At 37.4% G+C, this 27,906-nt stretch overlaps 2 protein-coding genes and 2 non-coding genes across 4 annotated transcripts; 1 reads left to right on the top strand and 3 right to left on the bottom strand.

The window, feature by feature from the left end:
• Positions 1-4,674: 4,674 nt before the first annotated feature.
• LOC116300968 (uncharacterized) lies at positions 4,675-22,650 on the top strand. The gene is made up of 10 exons (XM_089024618.1): positions 4,675-5,322; positions 8,588-8,825; positions 9,951-10,083; positions 10,670-10,753; positions 11,350-11,448; positions 12,683-12,770; positions 13,713-13,885; positions 14,532-14,637; positions 20,473-20,664; positions 21,204-22,650. Exons 1-10 carry the CDS (start codon positions 5,070-5,072, stop codon positions 21,284-21,286), a joined length of 1,449 nt encoding a protein of 482 aa, XP_088880744.1. The 5' UTR covers positions 4,675-5,069; the 3' UTR covers positions 21,287-22,650.
• Positions 22,651-22,992: 342 nt separating this feature from the next.
• Positions 22,993-23,078, bottom strand: Trnay-gua (transfer RNA tyrosine (anticodon GUA)). The gene is given in 2 exon segments: positions 22,993-23,028; positions 23,042-23,078. It is a non-coding gene; the product is annotated as a tRNA-Tyr (tRNA).
• A 272-nt stretch (positions 23,079-23,350) lies between these two features.
• On the bottom strand, positions 23,351-23,439 carry Trnay-gua (transfer RNA tyrosine (anticodon GUA)). The gene is given in 2 exon segments: positions 23,351-23,386; positions 23,403-23,439. It is a non-coding gene; the product is annotated as a tRNA-Tyr (tRNA).
• A 3,017-nt stretch (positions 23,440-26,456) lies between these two features.
• On the bottom strand, positions 26,457-27,408 carry LOC116300921 (tachykinin-like peptides receptor 86C). The gene is made up of 2 exons (XM_089024474.1): positions 27,252-27,408; positions 26,457-27,199 (listed from the first exon to the last, which is right to left on the bottom strand). The coding sequence occupies exons 1-2, from the start codon at positions 27,391-27,393 to the stop codon at positions 26,457-26,459; spliced, it is 885 nt and encodes a 294-aa protein (XP_088880600.1). The 5' UTR covers positions 27,394-27,408.
• Positions 27,409-27,906: the final 498 nt, after the last annotated feature.

Below are 27,906 nucleotides of genomic sequence, written 5' to 3'. Positions count from 1 at the left end.
TTTTTTGAGAGGAGAGATCTCCAGCGAGACATGCTAGCTAGTAATCGGTTTAGAAGCCACCCGCACGTAAAAAAAGATTTTACATTTGAGGACATGGCTTTGAATTCCAAATAAATACTGAGTTATGCGGTTACTGTCGCGCCTTTCTACTGGACTCTCTATCTTGGAGATCCTAAGTGGACCTTAAGTGGGAACACTCATTACAGGTTTACTCTTAGGGAAAGGGACTTGTTACTCTTCAACTAAGTTTTACTTCAAAGCAATAAGTTTAACGCGTCAACTTACACTTGGTAAAATCGATACCGTAAGAACTTTCCTATCCTTGCTTGAACACTTGGTAAACGTCGAATTTTTCGGCTGGTCTAAAGTATTCGAGAACACGAGTCTGTTATGGGGTTCGAGTTCTCGATTGCTTTACCACAGCGAACGGTAAGTTTTGATCCGTATAAAATCGATTTTCGAGGGGATATTCTTAAGTCTAAATCAACCCGGCAATGAAGTAAAAATACTGGTTATAAAGCCAACCCCCACCCCCTGAATAAATAGAAGCCCTCCAGGTTATAAGTTATTAACACCATCAAAAAACCCTTACGAATGAGGTATCGGAACAGAGTTATAAACAGGTGATGTCGACAGTATTTAACCAGAGTGTTTAATAAAAACGCAATCTTGAACTCAGCAAATCTCTCGCATATGTGACCATCCAAGTGGTCAAAAGATCATAGATTTTAGATTGACTTTTTTCTCCCGCAAACGGACAAACGTGACCACGTTTTCATCGTTTTCCTTTAATTTTACTTTACCTTTTACCAAACCCTTCTCAAAAGCGCAAATTAACTCTTTTGTTTTTCCACTTACTTGGATTTTTTTGCGATGTCTTTAAGCTATTTAAACGAATTATTTGTAACTGGTCAAACGCTGACGTTTCACGTTTGCCGTGAAAGTAAATCTCAAAACTCTCTATATCAAAATACAACACATTATAACGTTGGAACTCAGGATTATGCTTTTCAGTATTTAGTCTTCTTTCCCCAGTCCACACCGCAAATTGTAAAAAAATAATAAGAAATTTCGTTTGAGCGGTTTGGGGTCATCAAAAAAGATTTTCTCCTATTCATTCATTCATGTTGCATCAGTCAATATTGTCCTGTGTTCTGTTCAGGCGAAATTAAGACTATAGCCGACATTAGGAAGGAGAACGAACCACAGGAATACATACGAACTTGCCGGAAGCACTGATCTGTATTTTCACTCGAATTTTGATTCATATAAACTATTTACCCGACCTTTTTTTTTGCTTTATCGATTTTTAATACTGTTCATTATATCAGTTCAAGTTGTTCGGTTGTGGGCCCGCTGACATCCATTTGCCAGATGAGGTTTGGGAACTTGAATTTATTTTTAATTATTCATTTATTCCTTGCTGTTTTTTCTCTCCTCAAGGTTTATAAAGCAGTTTTCGATATTTATATCTTTCACATCAACCCATCTATCCTATTCATTAATCGAGGCTCATTTATTGTCTTTTTATTTCTTTCATTCATGCAAATTTGCCGATCGTAAGTCGTGCTCGTTCAGTAGTTCATTCAAATCGTTATTATCAAAATTGTTTATGCATTCCATTCCATTTATCAACCCATTTGATCATTAGACCCGAGGGGGAGGAAAAAAGAAACGAAGAAAAGAAAAGAAGAAAAGAAAGAAGAAGAAAAGAAAAGAAAGAAAGAAAGAACAGCAAAGAAAGGAAAGAAAAGAAGGGAGGAAGGAGGAGGTGGAGAGGGAGCGGGGCGGGGGGGGGGGGGAAAAGAAGAAGCAGAAAAAGGAGGAAGGGGGGAGGGAAAAAACTAAAGCGGACGGGGATTCATACAAAATAAAGCCAAGGAATAAGATAAAGGGTCAGGCATGGATTATTCACAAAGTTTCTTGGCGCAGGTTTTCATTAATATTATTTTACCCATCCCTTGCGGCACCGTCTGCGACCCTACATAAAAAACTTACTTTTTTTTTTTTAAAGCAATGCTTCGAGGCATTGTGAAATCATAGTAAAATAACTGTGGTAGTGCGTTCAGTGTGCTTTGCAAACTTTTTCTCCGTTTCAATGTGGAAGTCGTGAAACGCCTTTAGCGCTTGTTTTGAACTTTCATCGACATTCATCTTACACTAGCGAACAGAGAAAAAAAGAGGAGGAAGAGAGACAGAATGAAAGACAGGGGAAAAAAAAAAGGGTATGAAAAAAAAATGGAAAATAACCAACTCAAATGTTTGATATTGAAAAAACCACAGAAAGACTTTTTTCTTCAGCCGGGCGGCAGAAATAATTATCAACTCCATGCTGTGAACAATGGCTCAAGCACAACGGGTTTTTTCTTTTCCGACTGCATAAAGCTCTAAGTGTGCGTAAAAAAAAAAAAACCTGTCAGAAATCAAGTTTACAAAGCCAGCTCGTTTCACCTTTTTGCCTTTTCTTTAAACACGCGTAAATTTCTAAAAGCTTCTCATTGTGATGGTGGACTCCCCCTCCTCGTCCAACCCGTCTTTTGGTTTCGACCACGTTTTTCGTGCAGAGATTAGGGGGGGGCAGAAGATGACGGAAAAAGGAAAAAAACTCCGTTGAAATAAATTGTGTTTAGAGATATTTTGTAGGTTAGTCAAACAAACCCTTAGCTAAACTGCGGCTGATAACCCACGTTTTCTGTAAAGTGCTGCTATATCTATAGAGAATGATCTTTACAGTCAAAGGCATAGATCTCCAGGTCTCTTTACATTGACTAGTCGTCCTAAAGTAGTTTAGTCAAAGAGGTTTTCTGCTTAGCCCTCCTGTGCGAGCACACCGACCCATGAATCCATATTTGCGGGCTTTCCTGAATAGGGTTGCCGGGGTACGCCATCAATACATTTGAACAGTCAAACATAAATTTGGATAAGAAATACGCATGATACTGATAAAATAAGGGTTTATGAAAACGTCAACGAAGATTTTTGGACAGCTCACATGTCTTATCTGAGTGACAGGTGAGCCACAACAAAATCAAAATTTGTCCAGAACAGAAATATCTTTAAGGTTTCTTGGAGTTTTATTCTAATCGAATCTGGTTGCGCTTTTTGATATGATTTGATTTATTTGACGATTAGTGGCGAAACAAAACACACTGTGATCACAAAATTGAAAATGAAACAAAGTGAACCCATGGGGGGTCAACGCGGGGGTCTAGTGGTTCGCGATCTGATCAGCCTTCAGGCAACACTGCAAACTTAAAGTTGCAAAACTAACCAAGACCAGATAATACAGCCAATTACCGACAAGATGACCAAAAAACGTCAATAAAACAAACGCTGTAATAAATCATGAACGCGCTAGCCAGAACCGGGGATCCAGTCTTGCTCTCTTCCTTGTTTCCTTTGTCTTTTTTCTTTCATTTTCTCGTTAATTTGTTGGAAGAAGTTTGTAATTTCCTCCCAGTTTATTGTTCATAACTTTGGTCGCTATGCCGCTTGGTTCCGATGTTTTTGTATATTTATATTCCAAAGCAAGAGTCTTTCTATAGCTGACGTACACCGATTATTATGGTTATTTTAGTGTTTGAATTGGGAATAACTTTTGCGGTGCCATAAGAGAGTCATTAGTGAGCGGCCTAAACGCTTAGCGCCTGGGCAAACCGGCTTCGGGGTTGATTCTCGTTAGGATAGTTTATCATGATCCGCCCTCACTGCTTCGACCAATATCAGGTCAGCTTTTCCAGAGAGAGCTCTAGATCTAGTTGCTGTCTACTGGCACTTAATGTAAGTATTCCTTGGAGCCATAGAACAGATAACCATTGGTGAATTGCATCGTGAGGGCTAAGTTACCTATGATGATAACTAGAAGAGATGGATGATAACCATGATAACTATGATGATGACCTCCTTAGCGGTTTTCCAAGCTCCATTGTCTGGAATAGCTTACTTTTATTGAAGTAATCTTAAGCACTCCAACCACAGGCCCGCTGCTGCCTAAGAAAAATATCCATGTAGTCAATAAGAATTAGAAATTTGTTTCTTAGAGAGGAATATAAGGATTCCATGAATTTTGCCCAGACCCATTTGCCACCGCTGCTGTTGTGATAAATGTTACCGATAAGTGGTAGAGTAAAACGCGAGCAATTACCTGTCGCGTACTGCGGGATTAATAAAAATCCTACCCTTGTTTCGTCTCTATACACTTTCCAGTTAGTCAATTTGTCAATGTTTTCTTACGGTTTCTTTTTAGGCATATAATCATGTTGCTATAGGATAGATATCATACCCAAAGTAAAAAGGAATCCATAAAGAATTCAAGAATTCAATTAAAGACAACGCTTATTGAATTTTCAACGGAAATTCGATTTTTTTTTTTGCAAAATATTTTCTGTCTGTGCCGCGAAAATGGAAAAAAACTCGGCGACTTCCTAATTTCTCAGGAAGTAATTCCGTGGCATAACCGCGTGACAGTAGTAGCGTGACAAGGTTTTTTAATCATTTCCTAAGAAAGGTTTACAAATGCGATAATATGTTGATTTTAGAGTGATATTAGTATTCGAGTAAATGAGGTTCTCAGATAAAACATGTTATATAAGGCTAAATGTAAGTAATTATTAACTTTTCACGACCAACTCTTTGCATGGCAAGTGACGTCACATCCAGATTAATTCCAGCGAGATAAGTTTCGTTTACCGGCTTGATCACACATGTATTCGGCTATTAGCCTTCGACGGTTTGAATTTCACGAAGACGATATCAGTTGGGGTATCAAGCTAACCTAAAATTGCATGGGTCTATTGTGAAGCTTTCTAAAGCGACCAAACACCGTTCGAAATGACTACACGTGTGGCTTTCGAACGAAGATCTTTAGCGAGCGCACCACTTCGGGTCATTTTGTAATCTTTGCTCAGTACTCCTTAACCTATGTAATACGTTTACAACCACAGATCGTCTAAAGAAGACGACGACTTGCCAAGGTTGGAGTGGAATTACAGCCTGCCATTCTCGTGAAATAGCGACAGCTATCGTGTTGACGCTCTTTAAGAGCGGATTGATCGATTTCGCGAGGAGTGATGCATCTGGAACGAGTGGTTCTTTGTCTCTTGTCCGTTTTTGTTTACAGTTCTGAAGGATTTTTTGATGTGTCCAAGTCCAAGACTAACCTACAGACTTCCAAGAGACTCTCGACTTTCGACAACTTGAAGGACAATTCCCCACATGTGTCTAGTAGGTCACAGCGGAGCGTACGCAAGCGAAAAAAAACCAGTTACAACTTGCGAAAAGTAACAATTCCTAATGCTGAGAAACGTCAAGCGCTCTGCCTCGGTAAGTAAATCTTTGTTGTTGTTTTTATTGAAGGCTTTGGCATGTTATCAAACAATGCAAATAAAAGTAATATTAAATCCACCACTCTGAGCGAACTTACAGCTTTACTACCTCTCGTTATGTCACTAGACTATTCAATGCTAGATTTCCGTGATATTCAGCACTCTTTATTTTACCGCACTAAATAAAACCCTGAACGTGTTTGGCCCTGCGAGGAATATTTTCTCCCTCCTCAGACGACTCGTATATCTATTTCCTTGACAATTAATTCCATAACGCGATTACCGTTCAAGATTGGAACGTGCTTAACTCGAAGCTTTACAGCCTTTATCTTGGGACAATACCAGAGTATTTTCGACAGTATTCCACAAATATATTTCTTTCCTTGCCTCAGGGGTCGGAAATCCAATATTCAGATATAATTTACAAACCAATGCTAGGATATATATTACAAATCAGTAAAGTGTACTTTATTTTAAGCACGGTTAATTTTATTGCAACGGTGCAAGTCAAAAGATTGTCAACATTTCTGACAGCTCTTATTCATAAATCACAAAAAGTAAATTTAGAAGTTGATTGTTGTGAAGGGAGAAATACCGGAGAACTCGGAGAAAAACCCTCGAAGCACAGGGGAGAACCAACTAGAAACTACTCACCGGCTATATGATATCTAGTCTCCCCCACAGCCGCTTTCAGTGTCGTCACGCAACGTTTTCTCCCCTGAGTAGCTACTCAGGGGAGAAAGCGTTGCGTGACGACACTGAAAGCGGCTGTGGGGGGAGACTATATGATATCGTGTCCGGGATCGAATTGAACCCGGGTTGCATTGGTGAGAGGCGAGCGCTCATTTTAATACCCACTTGCGCTCTCTCACACATTTGGAATCGACTAGCTAGTTTAAAATCCAGTTTTTTTGTCTCTTCTGTACGCCTTTGAAAATAGCTTTTCCGGTTAATGATTCATGGTGAACCGGTCCACATCAAAGTAATCTTTGAATCTACCGAAATTAACCGCGAAACTTTCCGAAGAACCAGGAGATAAATTTTTCCACGGCTTTGAAGAATCAAAATAGTTAGGTGAATCACCACAAAACTCTTTATTTACATATGAAAACACTTTTCTTTCGGAAGCCTTTAATTTTATTCAGAGCCCAGAGATTTATAGGATTTCCGACGCTTTTCAAACATCACGTTGTTTGTTTTTGTTCCCAAAATTCGCTTTCCGCGTGTTTCCAATTTGCGGCCTCCTTGCCGAAAGACCTTGTTATCGCTACAATGAATTAATGAAATTACCTTTTATTTTTCAACTTATTGACTTCAAACTGGAATAGCGGGGGTAGTTTATTCTACTCCAACAAAAAAGACTCTGTATAAAGCTTCCAAGACAACTTGACAGCCTAGTATTTTCATTTAATACAACTGTTCAGTGATATTTACTCAGTAAAATTAATAAATAAAGAAGGTTGATTGGAAAAGCTAATGAAAAAAAAAAAGAGCGTTGCGTGAGCGGTGAACGCATTGATTGATTCAAGTGATTTGTTGGCCAAAATCGCTTTCCTTTTGCAGTGAGATGAATTCATTATTATTATATGTCTCTTGAAATTCTTTCCTAGCTAATTCTATATCTTGCTTCCTCATTTATTTTATTTCCTCTTTTATCGGTTCAATTGGAGTGATCCTTTATTTTATTAACGAAAAAAATATTTGATAACCAGTAAACTACAAGGGCATTTTCCCTGAAAAAATTCGACAAAGGTTTTTTCTTGGTTTTTCTTTAAGCAATATGTTTAGCAAATTAAGGAAAGACGATGGTTTTTATTATCTTTCAAAAACAATTAAGAGAAGTATGAGAATTATTAATCAATGGATAAGATGTGTTTAAGTCTGTGATCCTACTTTCATGAATCGTTTGATAGGGTTATCTATGATCAGACTATTGACTAACTTCTTGACCTCTTAAAGGATTGTATGGATTGATTTGTGGATTGAAATGAAAAAAGTGGTTTTGTTTGCACAATTTTCTGTGCTGAGGAAGGGAAAGGGGTGGTTGACTAGAGACACTAGAATCGAGACAAATATGTTTTTTTTCTTCTTTTGTACAATTTCAATTGGTTTTTTGGATTAAAAACAACTTTTGTACATTCTTTTACTTATTCTTATTCCTCTTGCTTGGCCAGTGCTAAAAACATTGGGGGAGGGGTGGGTGGGGGCCTTTTCACAGGTTTCTAGATTATAAACATGGCTTTTCTGTAAATTTTGATTTTTGGATTGAAAAAATATGTGGTTTCCTTCTCTTATTTCTTACTGGTGGGGGAAAAAATCTTAAAACGGGCTAAATTCAAAAAATAACCACGCAGTTCAAAAGAAGTGCTATTTCTCAATGATTGGGTAAAATTTTGAGGCTTCATTTCACGTTTCAATGATTTTATTGAAATTTTTGATGAATCTCCATACATTTCCTTATAACAGGACACCACAGAAACCAAGCTTGGGCTACCTGTGGTTTCATGTGCACATATTTTTCTTTTGGCCAGTGCAACAAAAATTAAAAACATTTTGTTTGCACATTTTTTTCTTATTCTTATTCCTCTTGCTTGGCCAGTGTTAAAAGCATTGGGGGAGGGGTGGTTGGGGGTCTTTTCACATGTTACATGTTTCTAGATTATAAACATGGCTTTTCAGTAAATTTTGATTTTTGGATTGAAAAAGATGTGGTTTCATTTTCATATATTTTTCTTTTGGCCAGTGCAACAAGGGGGAGCTAGGAAACATGGATCCTGCGTATTTAATTTCTGTACGATTCTGTACTTTTTGTACGATACTCATCAATTTTTTGTGTGACTCTCAAATCTATAATTTATCTTAGTCAATCATATGATATTCTATTTTATGTCCCCATGATTGTTAACTATTTTTGTTTTAATTTATTTCATTTTTGTGCTTTAAAGACTAGCATTTTTAATAATAATATAAATGTAAAAGCTTTAATACCAGTCTTTTATTTATATTTCAGTACTTAGTTCAAATCAAATCAGATTATGTGTTCAATATTGTCTCTGGTGTTATGAGTATCAACCATTTATATCCCATTAGATAAACATTCTACTTTCTGACTCTAATTATTTCAAAATAAATTTAATGTGCTCTTTATCCTCTCCCCTCCCCCCACAAATGTTCCCATGCCACTGGGGGTGAGGGTTGGGAGTGACATAAGATTACATTCTAAGGCCATTTTAGTAATAAATTACTATAATTTTTTTCCCCAGATGGTTCTGTAGCAGTGTTTTATTTAAGTCACAATCCCTTATCAAAAAACTGGATAATTCAGCTTCAAGCAGGAGGCTCCTGTGGCAGTGTTGAAGCCTGTCGAGAGAGAGCTAAAGGTCGTTATGGGTCATCCAAAGACTATGACTTGTATATGACAGGGACTTTTTTATCGTCAGACGATCCTAATGAAAATCCTACTTTTGCTTCTTGGAATAAAGTTTATGTTCCTTATTGCAGGTTAGTGGATGGATAGATAATAATATTCTTGCATATTATGATAAAAAATCTTTCATTTGATCATTCATTTTTTCAATCCTTTTTTTATTCATTTCAATTTATAATCTGTTTTTGATTTATTTCAAAACGATTTTATATGAATTCAGTTGAGCACTTTTTGTATCTTGCATTTGATGAACATTTTCCTTGCCATAATTGGCTTATGCAGCAACTTTGTGTTACAACTTACAATGTGGACACTTAATCTTGACATTTTTCTTATTTTTGTTAATTCGAAAATATGTTTTAACACAGGGTTCACAAGGCCCTGGAATAGGTCTGGGATATGAAATCTTTACTCCATTCATGAAGTTTCAAGGAAAAATTGTCTAGGTCAATTGAAAATCCATGAAATTTTAGAATTTAGAACTTATTTATAGATGGTGATAAAAATAGAACACTGTTATTGTTGCTGTAGATCTAAATTAAGGTCATGGAGCTGAATGAAACCATTAAATTCCATTTTAATCTATGAATTGGAAATGCCCAGGCTTTGATCAGCTCAGAGGTTGTATCAATAAAATTTGAAGTTTTTTTTTAGAAATGTCATAAGAACAACCACGAAAAGTAATAGAGTTTTGTTACCCATGTCCTGTGTGGACCCATGTTGCAGCAGCAGCTATGACAAAGCCTTCACTGTCTAATTCCCATAAAGTAATTGCTCATTAATTGTTAAAGAGCCAGGGGGATGGCAGTCTCCTTTGCAGTCATTGTGATTGTCAGTTCAAACACTTGTTTTAGAATGACACCAAGAATGGCTGCTGAGGAGACTAGGGGATAATGGAAGAAAAACTTAACTTAACTTCTATTCAACACCCCCCTGTCCCTGCTCCCATCCCCATCCCCACCCCCAACCCCCACCACCCCCCCCCCCCCCCTAGCTGCAAAACTGAATAATCCAACCCCTAATTTTGGAAAACCATTCACTCCAAAAACTCCAAGGCTCTTTCACCCAAAAAGTTCTGGACCTCCATTTTAAAGTGAATACCAATGATATTCAAATCCCCAAATTTTCTTATTCTCCCAAATTATTCCGGCGACAAAAGTCGTTAGTCTTATGTAATAATTCTGCTATTATGATTTCAGTGGTGATGTATTTGTGGGCCGCAGACCCAAATCTACTCATCCCTATGGGTTACAGATGTTGGGCCATTACATCATTAAAGCAGTGATGGAACAACTAATGGCTGATCATCATATCAATTCTACGGAAAATACAGTATGTAAACCATGTACTCGCCTTGAACTGTTTTTTATTTTTTTAACGTGAGTCCAAACTTGTATTTTCTTAAGTGCTGAAACTAAAAGAATCCAATCAATTATCTCAAGTACTTGCACGAAATAAGTTCAAACTTTTATAGATACAAAGCGTTTTCATTTTACGATATTTTATAGCAATACTGACGCAGCCGATAGCTCAAGTAATAATTTACCTAGCCCTCTGTCTCCAACTAGATTAAGTTACTCTTTTACTTTTTTACAAAGTACATAAATGTAACTTCGAGTTCGTCCCAAAAGGGATATCTTCGCGTCTATACTCAATGATCACGTGATCGAAAAAGGCGCGAAATGTCGGTGGATCACGTGCGTAACACCGTAGTTTTACGGCAAACGTTTAGTTTGTTCGCAAACGATCAAAATAAAATCATGGCTGGAAAAATACTGTAATTGACTCGATAATTAAAGAAAAAAGTTACATAAAGAATTATGAATTAAGTAAATGTAAGTGAAGATATCTCTCGTTATCGGAATCAAGGTTTCTTCTTTGCAAATTCTTATTTATTTCCCGATCTTTTTTATTCCAGATTCTTTTTGGTGGTGCTTCAGCGGGGGGACTGGGAATGCTTGCTAATTTAGATTATGTACAAAACATGCTGTCACCAGCAAAGGTAAGCCATTTGAAATTATCTTAAACCTAGTCTAGTCCTTTTCTTACGCCGTTACTTATGAATAAGGGTGAACGTACCGAGTAAAGCCTTCCTCTTTTGGTAGAAAAGATGTCGTCAACAGACTTTTTTGCACGTCATGTCATAAATCACCTGACTTCTGTTAGGACGCCATCTTGTGGTGTGTTTCGTGTTCCGTGCCGTTTCACAGTCATGAAAAATCTGTTCCAGTTAAAAAATAATAATTTTGCTTGCAAATTTTAAAGTCCTAGGTTATTTATTGACTACCTCTCGTGATCAGCCCGACCCAAGCAGAATTGATAGCAATTTTGGGCATGTCCTATGGCAAGAAAATGTACTGGTCCCCCTTGCCCCTCTCCCCTTAGGGCGGCTCAGCCTCGATCCTTTAGCTCACATCTTCAAAAATACACCATGTTTCAGGCTGACATGGAAATCCCTATCGGCTCAGGTAAAGCCTCTTAAGTCTATTTATACCTCGTATAGCGCTTGATGACCTTTCCCGCTCAAAACACACGATCTGTAATGTGTATCAGTGGCGTCAGTAACGTGTGACCTCTTCTTTTTGCGATTTTCTTTAGGTCCGCGGGTTCAATGATGGCGGCTGGTTCACGCTGTTTCCGAATTTTGGAGAAGAGCTGGCCCAAGGTACTCCATACTTTTTTTCTACTCTCGAAGTGGTAAGTACTGTACAATTACGACTTTTTGTTGGTGAAATTTTCAAAGAATTTTACGGAAACAAAATCAAACAATATTTTTTTTGAAAGAGCTTCAGAGGAAACGTATAGCGAAATCGATTCCGACTTTTTGCTTATGATATGTGAGACCTTAAAAAGACAAAGGGAAAGAAAACAAGAAAGAAAAATCGAACAAAAAAAGAATGCAAAGTAATTAGAAAATATAGGGGGGGGGGGGTGATAAAAACAGGCCCTTACTGTTACGAATGAATGACTGGATCACAAATTAAACAAAATAGGGTTGTAAATAAGGATAAATAGATGATTGAGCTCGTAGGAAATTGAACGTAATGTTGAACAACAAAACGTGAACTAGGGTCAAGTATCTTATCTATGTACGTATCGATTGATCAAGCGTTTATGTCATCTAAGTATCTAATTTATTTTTATAGCGACTACATTACACGCAAAGCATTCCATTTGCACTGTTATCACGCCATTATCACTTTATACTGAAAGACTGATACTTCATTATTCATCAATAAGTAATTTCAGATCATCATTATCATAAGTATCTTGTAATTTCGTCACAAAACATCCACGCGTGCGGTAGATTCAGCAATTACTCGCCCGAGGCCAAGTGAATATTTTAGATATTTACCCAGACAAACTGGCGTGGAATAATCGAATAAATTCACCGAGTCTGCAAAGGATAATCCTTTGGTAAAATCAGACCAATAAATTTTTAAAAAACTAGAATGGAGTCGATTTTCGCGCTCTCGAAATACGTTAACTTCGTTTGTAGCACAATCGACATTTCTTTATTCTCTCTCGTTTTTGGAGTCTTGTTGTTTTGTTGTTTAGTGTTTTTTGGCCAATCAAAAAACGCGTGACGTACGATTTAATTGCCCAGAGTTCTTACTCCGCGCGTGTTTTGGGGAGGAGCAAAGAGAGGGAAAATGATGTATATGTGATAAAATGAACCATAATTATTAAGATAAGGAAGCAAATGCAGCTTTTTCTACTGAGACATTTGTCGTGGTCCACCAAACTGAGCCAAACGGGTCACAGTGGTGGTTAACACCTGCCCCCAACCCCCTCCTCTCTCATGATAATATATAACGTTTAAGCAATAGCCGATCGGTCATTTTTTCCATCTCCTGTAGCTCTAACTTTTTTTGAAATATTTGTATGGAAATCGAATGTAAATGATTGTCCTTCATTCATTCTCTTGTAGATGTTTAATCGCTTATGGGATGGATATGTGGATGAATCCTGTAGAAGCGAGATGCCAAAGCCTGCTGCCTGTTTGTATGGAGAACTAGGTATGTTCACTGTTGCTTACTCTAAGTATATTGTAAATAAACATTAGCCGTATTTTTCGTGGACGTATATAGCATACTGGGATGCATAGCAGTTTATTTCTAAGGTGCAAGTGTTTTGAGGGGTGCATGTGTTGGGGGGTGGGGGTAGGGGGATTAGCGGAGGGAGGGATTATTCGTCCACGTTATATTAGTAGTGAGTGCCCACACCCTTTCTTCAAGTGGAAAAACCTGGATATGCCCATATAGTTACTGCGTGAAGTAAAAGTAGTGACCATATTAACTGTGGGACCAAATCTATACTAAACAGTGTTTTTCATCAGTACATGTGATTTTGGAAAAAAAGCGCAACGCAATTGCCATCACAGTGCCGTATTAGACTCACCGAAGTCGATCCGCCGCCACTATATATCTCTGCTAAAGCCGACAGACACCGTTTGCGACTATGTTGCTCGTTCGCCGCGCTTCAAAAAAATATCGATTCGCTCTAAAAAAGAATTGGCGGTAGTATTGATGCAGTCATTCCAAGAGAGTCAAAAGACAAAGACGCGGCGGCCATATTGGTGCCGTTAACAATTGATGCTAGTGATTTTTTTAAGATGGCACCAACGTTCAATCGAGAGACCGCGAATACGTAATTCGCAAACCAGAAGAATAAGTCTAGTGCGGTATTTGTACATTGTCAGGGGTTGGCTACTCTGCTCAGTTTGCAATGAAAAATCAGTTCGTGACTACGACCGTACCGTGTACATGTATGACCTTGCCATGTGGAATAGTTTTCATGATCAGACGAAACCTCCAGAAACGTTGTGTGCAATGACGTTACAGAAGAAAAGGAGAGCGTCCCTTGTTTGAGGGCGCATGCGCAATACATATATTTATTCTCACGCGGTGTACTATTGTTTTGTCATACTCACTTTTCTTTCTGCCGATCATTTATTTCAGTTGTCAAATATTTAAGTACACCAATTTACGTCATGGTTGCGCAATGGGATTCTTACCAATTGCAGGAACTTGTGCCGTCGAAATTCCCAACGGTCAGGCTCCCCCCTGAACTCCCAAGTGAAGCAGAATATTTATCAAAATTTGGAAATAACACACATCGGTCCTTAAGGAGGGTGAGTTTTGTTGAAAATAACTTTTGGGTTTCCTGTGGAATGAGAAAACTAGGGAAGATTCGAGTCAGCGGTATAACATAATGGCTCACGTTCGAATTCCATTGAACCGCTGGCCTCGCTCGTGTGACTCATGTATGCAGATACATTGAAGTTTACCGTGTGTCAAAATATAATATTTTAAAGCTTTATTTAGTCAGAAGGTGTGTCGCGGGTTGACAGATCACATGATCAATATCTCGTATTATGCGAATGACAAAATCCCCGACTCACTTACGCACTCACTCACTCACTCACTCACTCACTCACTCACTCACTCACTCACTCACTCACTCACTCACTCACTCATTCTGACAAACGTTCTAGGTAAGGGACGGACCATTGGATAAATGAGGTGGTGGGGCTGCGTAAATCCCCCCAAAATTATCAAGCAAGCACTCGCCTACAAAAAATAAAAAATAAAAAAATATCGCGCGACCTTTCCTTTCAGTGAAGAAATATCGAGCAAACACACAAAAAGAAAGCATGCGCGGGATTTTACCAAAAAAAATGAATATCGTGTAACATAAATTCCTGCATTAACCAGCCCTTAATTATCTAATGGTCCATACAATGGCGCTCATTTCTTGCTTTGTGCTTTTGGTTTCAGCTGATTTTAAGTGACAAGTCTGGTGTTTTCTCTCCTGCTTGTTTTATGCACACATTCTCGGGAGAGAGTGATTATCTAGCTGTAACTTCAAAATACCAAATAAAAGGTTAGCAACCGTATGATCAGTACGTTATACGTCATGTGACGTCAATAACATTTTCTATACAATACAATACAATACAATTTTATTTGGCACCTTATACTAATAGTACATGAGTGTTTGATTCCAAATATATTATAGGTATATATATATACTATGTATTAGGTAATTTTCTTAATTCATTTTCACGTATCAGCATACATTGATGAATGTATGCTGATATGGCTCTTTGTAGAGACGCTGATTTTGAATTGATTAAGAACATAAAACGACTGTCAGCGCTCATATTGTTGAAATTAATGCTGGTGTTTTTTTCTATGAACTCTCTTAAGTCGTTTCTATGAGAGTCATATAGTGGACACCAAACTAGAAAGTGTTTTTCGTTTTCTACTCCCGACTTACACACTGGGCAAATCCTTTCATCGTAAATGAGATAAGGCCTCTTATACCTCCCCGTTTCTACTTCAAGCTTATGGTTACTAATTCTTAATTTTGTAAGCGCCACTCTGTGCTTAATATTGGTGACTTGACTTAAATATTCTTCAAAGTTATAATCCGTTTTGAACTGACGAAAGACTCTGAGTTTATTTTTATGTCTGTCGTCTTTCCTTTCATCATTGTGGAGATTACTCCATAAAATTTGCCTCTCAATGTCATATATTCTTTGGGTTATTATTTTTCCATATTCATACCATCTTGGAGAAAGTTCATTTTGTTTCATCCAAATTATCCCCAATCCGAGTTGTTCTAAAGTAGTTTTAATTTTTATGCTCCAAAAGGCTTTTTTAGTTTCATTTTTAATATCTTGGTAGACTTCGGCTGAAAGTTTTTTTGGGTGTAGTTCCGACTTTATAATTTTATGCCAGAATTTAAAGCTTCTACTGCATGCTTTGCATTTTAGCGGAAACCTTCCTAACTCAGCTCTGCATGCAAGGTTACTAGCATTCTTTGTCACCTTGAGGAGCATTTTGCAAAATTTCAAATGAACAAGTTCCATGGGCTCTTGGTCTTTGGTGCTTAATGTTTCGATACCCCATATCTCACTTGCGTATAGAAGTATTGGTGTAACAAGCGAGTCAAACAGTTTTATAGTTAATTTGATATTGGATGTGAAAAATTCACCCATTTGTTTTTTCATCTGAAATAGTGCCTTTAATGCAGCTTTTTTTAATTCTTGTTTTGCAAACGTAAAGTTTCCAAAGGTTGTAAAATTTAATCCTAAATATTTATATGATTTAACGTTTTCTAGTTTAGATTTGTTCAAATAGAATTGGAAGTTATTCATTGTCTTCCCTGTATTATTGAAAACCATCACTTTTGTCTTTGTTATATTAACTGTTAAGCCTGATTGTTCACAAAATGCCTCTAGCTTGTCGAGATATTTCTGAAGCCCTTTAGCAGATTTAGAGAACAGAACCAGGTCATCTGCATATAAAAGAGTACTAATCGGTTTGCCATTCAACATTACATCATTGTTGTTACACGAATTTAATGAGTCAGGCAGATCGTGAAGATATAAATTAAATAACGTAGGGCTCAGCATACAGCCTTGTTTAACACCCATATAACAGGAAAATGTCGGAGAAATGTGTCCATTTACTTTGATTGCTGATTGATCAGTGGAGTACATCGATTGTATCACTCTTAGAAAATTTCCATTTATACCAACATTTTCAAGTTTTGCCATTAATTTTTTCCTTGGGATGCAGTCAAACGCTTTTTGAAAATCTACAAAGCAGGAAAAAAGGAAATTATTTTTCTTCCGTGGCTTACTTTTAACATATTTATCGATTACGGATTTCAGAATAAAAATACTATCTGTTGTTCCGTGCTTTTTTCTAAACCCACCCTGTTCCTGTTTAATTATATTATTCGTAGTTAGGTAATCATAGAGCCGTTTGTTAAGTATTGCGGTAAAAACTTTGCCAATTGCAGAAAGGAGTGTTATTCCACGGTAATTTTCAGCTTTCGTTGGATCGTCCTTTTTATGCAATGGAACAATATATCCTAGATTCCATGAAGAGGGAAACTTTCCGTTGTCTAGGATTTTATTGAAAATTACCGTTAGGTGTCCTTTTAGTGCTTCCTTTCCCGTTATCAATAGCTCATTTGGAATATTATCAGGGCCGGGAGCTTTATGTTTCTTTAGGTTACTTAGAACTTCATATACTTCTTGATCTGTAATGGAAAAATCTAATTCCCCTTGACTTTGCGACTGTTCTAAGGTCTCCGAAGTATTTACTGCAGATGTCTGGGAGCTATTAAGCGTCTTGAAGTGATTAAATAAGTCCTTTTCGTTTGCTCGACAGGAGTTTGCATTTTTTGCTTTGCCTACATTAAAAAGTTGTTTCAAAGACTTCCAGGTGGATTTCGAATCTTTGAGGTCAAGGTTCATTAATTTTGAATTGAAATATTTGTTTTTCTTACGTCTACACATGCTTCGAAAGGACCTTTTATGGGTATGTAGATTCCTACGAAGTTGTTCATTATTTGGATTCCTACAAATTTGTTTTCCAAGAGATCGAAGATTTTTCTTTTCGTTTTCACATTCTGAATCAAACCACTTTTGTGAATCTGTATTTTCTTTAAATGCTTTAGTTTGTTTAGTTAGGGAACAAAGACCTGCTTCTGTTCCTATGCTTGTTAGGGTTTCAGTAAATGCCTTAACCATTGAGTCTACATTATCTGCGTTTTCTATTGATTCGCGTAGCGTTGCTTGCATTTCTGTAGTGCTTAAAATGTTTTGTAATTTATCGATATTTCCAGTATGCCACTTTAAGCTAGAAATTGTCGAAAATTCCCTATTTTCTTCTCTTTCTTTGTTTCCACTGTTTTTGGGGTAAAGTTGGATTTCTATTCCATAAGAAATATGACAATGATCGGATAGATCTGGCATTAGTGGATTAACCTTCAAAAATCGAGCTTTTTCAAGTAGATTTGTACTCCCGATTACATAGTCGACTAGACTATTTCCGTTGTATCGAAAACAAGTCTTTTTGCCCGTCAAGTCACCAACAACCCTTCCATTAAAGATTCGTAAATTGCAAGCCGTGCAAATATCTATTAGACATTTACCCCTTTTATCGACGTTCTCTTTGTCTTTAGAGTACCTTTTCATTTGATTGTCAATGAGATAATCATCAGGTAAATTAAGGTACTTACTGTCATCATCATTTATGTATTCCTGGATTTCCCCAGTTCGTGCATTAAAGTCGCCTTGTAGAATGACTTCACCTTTAGTTGAAAAATTAATTATATCTAGTTCTATATCCTGCAATATATCTTCATCATTCTCTTTTGCATAATTATTTGGGCTTAGGTAAATTGTGCCTACGTATATGTCATTTGTTAGATGGAAAAAGTCTTTACTTATTCTACACCAAATAACATTTTGGTTAGACGTCGGTATATAGGAAACGCCCTTGCTGATTCTATTGTTTATATATAGTGCTATTCCTCCAGCATGGCGATTTCCTGTTTTGTCACGACATTTTGTATAGTATTTATAGTCTTCTAATTTCAAGTCAGAATCAAGGCTGGCGTGTGTTTCTACAATGCCAAAAATATCATGACTATTAATTATATTGTTAACCTCTTTTAGCTTCAACTTGTTTCCAAGATTTTTGCTGTAATGCCCATGCAAATTCCAGAGTCCTAATCTTAAGGCCCCCGGCATTTGAAACAAATTTAAGCAAAAATTCTACGTTTTAAATTCTATATTAGAAAAAAAAAAGTATATATATATCAATAAGTAAATAATTTACTAAACCTGACCCTGCACCAACTGTGCTATGACCTGCAGAAAGTTCTTTATCAATTCATCATTCTTTTCAGAGGTTGGCTTCTGGATTAAATCTATAGGTTTCGTGATGTCCCATGGTGACGATACCTCAGGCTGTGAATCTTGAAGGTGAACTCTAGTGCTTTGTTGCTCTTGCCTGCGTCTGCGGCTATATGAAATGTTTCTTTTCTTGAGCCCCAAATTAAATTTTAAGTTGCTGACGAGCTTTCTAACTCCAATCTGGTTGTTAAGATGTATATGGTCATAGAAGACTTCTGCATTCAGTGTCCCATCTCGATTGCAAGCGACTCTAGTGTTGTCAATATATATCACATCATCTGAATAGCTGCATCGATTATATAGCTCTGTATTTATGTTAAAGATCTCAATGTTTTTCTGTTCATCCCGTGGGGTATATATGATACTTGAGAGCCCAATTTTACTTGAAGGCCATAAACTTTGTACTTGTGATATGGCTGTACTTAGATTTTCTACTACATTTTCATTGTACAGTTTCCCAATGTCATTTGTTCCTGTATGGATGATTATGAACTCGTAGTTGGTGTTATCTTCTATGTTGTTCAAATGTCTCAGAAGCTCTCTTGTACCGCCTGCGATGTACTGTTTATTAACATATCTATTTGGCGCAAACTTGTCTTGCCTTACTCCTCTAAGCATGGAATCACTTAGGATAAGGATCGGTCCTTTTTCATCTTGTTGTGGATGCGAATCTTGTTTACTTTGTTCTTCATCAGTATGCTTATGGCTTTCATTGTTTACTTCATTGCTATTGTTTTGTTCTGCACCGTTCGACTTTATTGATGTGTTTGAAGGTGGAACATCATTACTGTCATTCTCTTGAAGTGCGTCAAATCTGTTTTCAGTCTCTACTTGATAATAAATTATTTGCGACTTATCTGTCGATTCATCATTATCGTCGTCGTCACTATCATCATCATCTTGTTCTCTAGTCGAGTTTAATTTCTCTGATAGTTCCAATAAGGATCTGTCGGCCTCTTCTAACTTCTTATTCAGTTTTTTGGCGTACTTGGTCATTCTTTTGTTGAAGTCGCTTAATTGGTTCTCAAGGGATTTGATTTTGTTGTCGTATTCGGTTTTAAAATCTTCTACGAGATTATTCAAAAATATCTTAATTTCTCCAATCCAAGACTTTGCTTTTTGCTCTAAGTCTTTTGGCTCTAAGGAAAGTTCACTCACCTCTATGGTGTTTTTTGTTATTTCTTTTTCGAACTTCCCATTGATCTCCTTTTGAGCATTCATCTCTGCTTCGAGCTTTTCATAACGGTCATCATGGCCGTTGACAATTTCTTCCTTCTCCCCTGCAATTTCTGTCATCGTCAAATCGTCTACGGGGTTTTGCGATTCTTGAACATTATCATGCTCTTCTTGTATTATTTGCGAACTTCTATTTTCCTGGTTCTTCGCAGCCAGTTCTTGCAATTGCTTCTCTAAAGCTTCTTTAGCTTCATCTTCGTCATTGAACTTTTTCAAGCAGTGTTTGCCAGGCCGATCAAGCTTCAGGAAATCGTCATAGCTTTCTAATAGACCTGCTTCATATTTGTTAGTCCAAAGATAAAACTTCCTGCTGGCCATAGCTATAGATTAGAGCATGATCAAAATTTAGCCGAGAGTAATCTCAGTAGACCTCATGCATCCGTCCGTCGTATTGGCGTATTTTAACATTTTCTATCCCAAGGGCGGATCCAGGGGGAGGGTCGGGGGGGTCGCGACCCCCCTGTCATTCCTGAGGTCAAATGGGCTTCCTGTGGTAAAAATGCGACTGGGATTCCTTTGCCCACAAAATTTACCCTTGAGACCCCCCCTTCAAAAAAACCCTGGATCCGCCCTTGTATCCTCGTGGAATTGAACTCTACTTTAATCCAAAAACTGTGCAGAAATTTTCCATTGTTTGGTACACGAATATACACTTGCTGGGCACTTGCTGGGCTGGGCTGGGCTGGGCTGGGCTGGGCTGGGCTGGGCTGGGCTGGGCTGGGCTGGGCTGGGCTGTATTTCAATAACTTTTTTACAACCCCCAGGTAGAACAGCGTACAAGGCGTTCTCTGAATGGCACGTTAGCAGCGGACGAGAAGGCACTTACGTAGAGACTCCATTAGAAACACCACTATGCAACCCATCTTGCTGTTCATCGCTATGTACGAAATGCCGTGAGCACCAAACCACTACCACAACAAAGAGATCATATAAACGTAGTGACTATGCTGTCCGTGGTAAGCCTGTGCTAGACTTAAGTGCAGTGATATGCCTCTATTAAGTAAACATTAGTTCGTGACCCCATGGACTACTTGGACGATACGCCGGCCATCTTGCAAGCGGGCAAATGACGGATGACGGATAATAAATAGATTTTCGAGTGTTTGTCTATAGGTAAAGGTGATCGATGTGCCGCCTTAATTCATGTTTTTTTTGTTTTTGTTTTTTGTTTGTTTTGTTTTTTGTTTTCCTTTGTGGTGAGCTATTAATATCAATCGACTTCATTACTGTAACAAAGCTCTATCTGTCCCATTGGACGCCCCATAATGCATTACGATTCAATATGGCCGGTCGAAGTAGTCCATCCCCCGCTGTAGTGCCCACTGTAGTTACATTTTCTGGTGGGGTTGGGGCTTGAGTGGAAACGTTTTAACAGTCTGCTTTAAGTCTTACATTCTACTGAAACGATTATTCATCTTAGGCTTAGCGAATATAGTGAATGCAGATTTACCTCGATATGTTTTTTTTTAATTCTTAATTTTTAACTTTATTTCAGCATCTTCGACGGGTCTGTCAACGATTTACTGCACATGGCTCGTCATATGGGGTTTTATTCTTCACATGTTGCTCTACTCCTGATATTATCCGTAGGCTGCAAGCCCTGGATACCTTTATTTTATCTGAGCAAATAATGTGTTGCGTTACATCTCACCACAGGAAGCCCAATCCTGGATAAGCTCTTGCCCCACAAGTGCTACACACTAGTTGCTTCCACTATATTTTTTGCTAAAGTATTTTCTTTTATCACTTCTCTTTAAGTTCGATCGGATTCTATTATATATATTTTTTTATAAAACTCAAATACGAAGATCATTAATTTAAAATTTTATTCAGCCGCTAGAATTAACAATGCGCGGGCTCACAATATCGCGGGCTTCAAATGGTCAGCGGAAAAATCGGGTTAGCAGCAGTTTACGTAGTTTCTATGGCAACCATCCCTTTTGTTCTGCAATTTTGCCAAACATTCACAAATCCACTTGATTATACATTCTATAAAGACTCAATCAACGGATATGAAAGGAATGAGCTGAGAATAGACACAGTATTAATATATGGATTGGATCCACCTCAAGATCTGTCATTAACCAGGACCGCCTCAGCCTCCAGTATCATTAAAATGTCCTGGAAACAAGGACATTTCTTTGCCGATTCGTGATTGGTCGATCGTGTGTAGCCAATGAAATTCTTTGTTATATACTGGCAAATCAGAAGAGATGCGATGGACTATCCCTTCAAGGGTTACTTATTCTAGATCTATGCATTTGTATTAAAAAGATATTCAAAGAAAATGTTCGAAAAGAAAATATACGAAAAGAAAACTGAAATGTAGCGAGTAGCTATCCTGAGTACCAATCAGTTGGTAGGAATGCTATTGCACGGCTTTACTATCATTTGAAGAGACGCTTACCACATCTCACTTTCTTAAGTATGATTTGCGGGAATCCCTCGGGAAAAGATCGGGATCGTGTTTGGCATGGATTAAAGAAAAAGACTGTATCTTAGTCCAAAGTAGAAACTGACTCCTTTTGCTTTCATAGACCCTTATAAAATACCGTAATCCTATTCAGATCGTGACTAAGCCTCCTTTGAATGCACGTAAAACAAAGGACACGTTATAGTAGCCCATTGTTGTACTGCATCATTGTGGAGCTAGTTATGTATCTGCATATTAGTAGTATTTTTATGCAAAGGTTTTACAACGTTACTATCATATCCTGACTATACAAATGCTTTCTATTTGGTCAGTTAATCGCCGTATGGATATCCTGGGTTCTGGTATCCAGGGTACCGTATGGAAAGTGGTCAGTCAGTAGGTATTCGTTGAGTTCTGTCTCAAATGTAATGATCATATTATTTTCCAGAAAATCTATTAAATTTCATTCATTTTTTGGAATAATATCCATGTAAATATATAAATAAAGCTAAATTTGAGAACGAAGAAATGAGTAGATATTTTTTATGAATTTGCGCAAATTATTCCAATGAGAGACCTTTAATCACCATTTCCGATATTAGACCCCATAAAATTAAGAATACATCAAGAGAAATAAATGTATGAAATCAAATGTTGTTTAAGACCACATACTCATTTACACAGGCTTAGGATAGGATGTGGATTCGCCCAGACTCAGTTTATTTCTTGGTGCAGATCAAAATTATTGTGGGTTATGAAAACGAAAAAGCAAAACAAATCATACGATGACGCTTATATTCAAAAACGGCGCCCGAATGCTGCGTCTATTGAAGATGCGAATCAAGGAAAATGAAAAAGCAAAATGAAAAAATCCTTCGAGCCGGATTTGAACCAGCGACCTAGGGATATCTTTGGATCTTCTACAGTCCCCCGCTCTGCCAACTGAGCTATCGAAGGATCTCTATATGTTCAACTATCGGTCAAGCAGTTGGCATGACCACCACTCTATAACTAAATCTAAAAAGAAAACGAACCGGCGACCGCGAAAGAAAAATGTGCCATTTAGCCAGAATATTCATATAGAGATACATCCATGATGAAAAGAAGTTGTGTGCGCAGAAATTCCCAGTAACAAGAAAACTAACGCAGGAATTTAGGTGTTTTGTTGAAATTAAAGACAGTAAGTGTAACTACGCATCTTATGCGAAAAAAGGTCAAGTAAAATGATATCCTTCGAGCCGGATTTGAACCAGCGACCTAGGGATATCTTTAGATCCGCCTCTACAGTCCCCCGCTCTGCCAACTGAGCTATCGAAGGATGCCATAATCAGCTATAGGCTAAGTACGACCACCTCCGTTAAATCTAATAAATTGAAAGTGAAAGTGAAAGACAAACAACAACAACAACAACAACAAACAAACAAAAGACAAAAACAAAACAAAACAAAGCAAAGCAAAACACAACAACAAAAACAAAACAGAACAACAAAAACGAAACGAAAAACGAACGAACAAAAGAAAGTGCACTAAGCCATCCATAAGGACATTCCAGTAAAACACATTTTACCGTCGTGGATCAGTTGGCAAATCTCATTTGTCATATGAAGGTAATAATATAAGTGATTTGTATATTTTGTATATTTGCAATACCTATATGGATCTAATTGGATATCTTGGAAATTATATTAAGTTTGATTTTTAGAATATTTTTAATTTTTTGGAATTGAAAATAGAAAATATTCTAAAAAATAAACTTAAAATAATTTCCAAGATATCCAATTAGATCCATATAGGCATTGTAAATATGAATAGTAATCTGCATTTTCATGACTTTTAAAGATGTTTCGGTACGTTTACAAACGGCTTGTTTAAAAATCCAAGATGGCGGCCTTGTGGTCACGTGACTTAGTTTCCATGATAACCAAGGCTCTAAGGTTCCTTCTTTTCACAAAAGACATTAACTTGCCAAGTTTGGGGAAGATTCGTAGAAAACTGGCTATGATATAGCTAATCAGTTTTTCATCTGAGAGCCATGCCTTAATGATGCTGAGAAACAGTTGCTCGAAGCAAAAATCAGGAAATAAACTGTCTGGCTTTAAAATGCACATTGCTTGTAATGGCTTTGCTAATCGATAGTTAAGATAGAGTCTAAATTGATAGTTACACGCCTTTCCCTTGGTTTTCGAGGAAAGGAGCTATGAGAATTGCTGATGTGATTATACCTTGAACTGGTTGCTTTGAACCATAGTTAATGGAGCGGAAGGAAAAGTTGCTCCGTTTGTTCACAGTATTCAGGGCCGTAACCACAACTTTTACAGGGAGGGTGCACATCGAATAAAATCAGACCAATGTTTCTTTTAAGAAAGTAGAACCAAAAAAAAAAAAAAGGTAACCAAGAGAAAGCAGAACCAAAAAAGAAATAAAAAAATATAAAAAAATATAAAAAAGATAACCAAATTAATATTAATTTGGATTAATATTAACTTTTCAATACTTTTATAACGCTGTTTTTATGTACGACTATCATGCAGGGAATCTACCTAATATGTTTGATTCATTCTTTGCTAAAGTCTCCCAGATACATAATCATAATACAAGACTTGCATCAAAGTCGTCATTCTCTCTCCCATGCGTAAGAACCAACTATGGTAAATTCAACATTAGATTTAATGGAGCCAAGGCATGGAATTCAATAGATGAAAATTTGAAAAAACGTAGCAAATCGTCATTCAAAAAGATTCAAAAACAGTTTGCTGAGAACTTACTTACAATTAATGATGTACGTTAATGCTATTCTTGCATATTCTTGTATATTTCTATGGTATATTAAGGCTATTCTAGCGATCAATTATACATATATCATACCTAGCTCGTTTACATTATATCTTTTTTTTTTCTTTTTTTTCTTCTTTTTTTTCAAAATTTTTTTTATTTACATTACATCCTTTTACTTTTATTACTTTTTATTTACATTATATCTCATGTTTCACCGCTGTAAATAGAAATATTATACTTCGACACACATATTAGGCCACTTTTTGTTCCTTTTCTTTTTCTTTCTTTTTTTTTTTTTGCTTCTCTCCTTTCTCTCTCTCTCTCTCTCTCTCTCTCTCTTTCTTTCTTCCTTCCTTCCTTCCTTCCTTCCTTCCTTCCTTTCTTTCTTTCTTTCTTTCTTTCTTCATGTTAATGCGTAATCTTACAATTTGCCAACTGTCTCGTCTAGCCTATGGCTATTACAGCTGGCTTGTACCAATTTTCTGTATTTTTGTTGTTTAGTATATGTAATATTGAAATTTTGGTACTAAAAATAAAGATTGATCGATAATACAAGTAATTAACAAAATTGCACAACCGTAATAGAGGGAGTTCAATTTGTTCATCACGAGTATGATTAAAGACAGAATTGGATTGTTTAATTACCATTAATAATTAATAACTGCGCATTTCAAACCTTCCCCCTCCCATAATTTCTTATTATCCGTGGAGCTTTCAAGATTTTTTCGCATTTTAAAATTCTTCTTATACAATGAACACCATATCGATAATTTGTGCCTATAGACTCCTACATTGCCAATCAATAATCCCTCGACCATATCGATAATTTGTGCCTATAGACTCCTACATTGCCAATCGATAATCCCTCGACCATATCGATAATTTGTCTCTATAGACTCCTGCATTGCCAATCGATAATCCCTCGACCATATCGATAATTTGTGCCTATAGACTCCTACATTGCCAATCGATAATCCCTCGACCATATCGATAATTTGTGTCTATATAGACTCCTACATTGCCAATCAATTATTCCTCGACATCTATATCGATGATTTGTCTTTATAGACACCTACATTGCCAATCGATAATACCTCGGCGGCAATCGCGTATTGTCGACAATCAGTCCCTTAGGATTGGCTGATAATGAGTTTAATTGACTTTAAATATTTATTTATCTTCAGAGCACCTTCGATCAGTAAAACATCGCTTTCAATCTTCACCTACCTCGAAATCTTCCCACTCGATAGAGCTCAAGTCGCGCCCACTTTTTTCCATTCCTATATATTTTTCAATCATTTAATATATTCAATCGGTAACTTACGAAGAAATACAGCTGAGTCGTTTGCAGAGGGAGTTTTCCCCAGCGAAAGTGTCACGTCGTATGATTTCAATTGTGTTTTAAGTTTTTCTTTTCACAATCATCGCAATATTTCTTAATTTTTAAATTGAGTAATATAATCTTGCATCATTAGTATATAGAGACAGGTGCAAAACCCAATTACAATGAACGTTGATTCTCCTACAGCGATTACTGTGAACCTTACTTTCCTCGGCCTATCAGAGTTTGGTCTTCAAATCATTGTCTGCAAGAGCATCCTGCCGGCTTGCTTTGGCGTCTGCTCGAAAACGAACTAGTGAGATATATTGAGTTGCATTTGAATTATCATACGACAATCTTGGAAATAGCTTGTAAAAGACTTTCTGGAACTGGTTTCTAAACGTCACGTTAAAGAAGTAATAAATCAAAGGTGTGATGGCAGAATTAGAGTGCGCGATTGAAAAGGCCAGGAAATAAAGATGGGGCTTTAATGTGCATGGAATATTATTGGTAGACCCATAGAAACCTAAGAACATTCGAACGTGAAGTGTCAGCCAGCAAAGCGCAAATGTAATGGCAACCGTCATCAACATCTTGAGTACTTTCCTATTTGTCCTGCGCTTAAGTTGTACGTACGCTGGAAGACGCTCCATGATTCCCTTGCCTCGGCCCCAGAGCTTGTGGATGATAATAGGATAAACGACAGCCATTATTAACAGTGGAATAGCATAGAACAAGAGAAAAAGGATAACGGTGTAGGCTCTTGCTGCTTGTTCTTGATCGAATGATTCCGGCCAACGTTCGTGGCAATAGTAGTAGTTATCTTTAAACCCGAATTTGACGACGTAAAGAAGAGGGGAGAGCGTCAGCAAACAAAAAAACCAGATGCAAAAAAAGAATGATCTTAACACGGTAGAAGGTGATGACTTTTTTGAAAGGCGTGACAATGGCGAATAGACGATCAAAGGAAATGGCAACCAAGCTGAAGATTGCGCTTTCCATAGACGACCCATGTATAAGAGGGTTGATCTTACACACTATGACTGCTATAACGACAGAGCGAAACCTATTGAAGCCAGTAATGTTGACCATAGCGGCGACAGGCATACTGACGCATGTAATAAACAGGTCGGCTACTGCTAAGTTGGCTATAAGATAGTTGGTTGTTGTGCGCATTGATGGTGCACTTGATATGATGTAGATCACTAAAGAGTTCCCTATCACTGATACCAACATTATCAGAACATATGTTCCTCCCTTAAGTCCTCGCGACCAGTTTGGATCAGTGTATGGCGAGCACAGGGCTGTATAATTCTCCAATCTACTACCAAAGGTTGAGTTTTCCATGGCAGTTTTCTTGGCTTATAAAAAGCTATGGTGCAGACTGGACAGGGAAGTTTGTTAGAGAAGCGAAGCTCGTTCTTGGCCTTCTTTCTTGGAAGTGATAACGAACTCCTCAAACTTCAGGATACATTGTGTACTGATACGCAACCTAATTGCTCAGATCACTTTTATAGTTCGGCAATCAAGTTTTTTTTAACCGAGGTCGCGTAACCAGATGGTAAGTCTATAAAGGCACCGCCATTTCTTGCAATCATCTACCACGCCAAAACCATTGGCTCATTTTGATTGAATCAGATGCCTTTTTCGTGGTAGGATTGGATAACAGTTCTTCTCTTATTGCAATAT

Source organism: Actinia tenebrosa, unplaced genomic scaffold (genome assembly GCF_029948245.1).
Source record: "Actinia tenebrosa isolate PJP-AT-01 unplaced genomic scaffold, QUT_ActTen_1.0 PGA_scaffold9__36_contigs__length_13948895, whole genome shotgun sequence".
In the NCBI taxonomy this organism is placed as follows: Eukaryota; Metazoa; Cnidaria; class Anthozoa; order Actiniaria; family Actiniidae; genus Actinia; species Actinia tenebrosa.
Note: the sequence above shows the minus strand (reverse complement) of the source record. Positions and strands in the feature narration are given on the sequence as shown.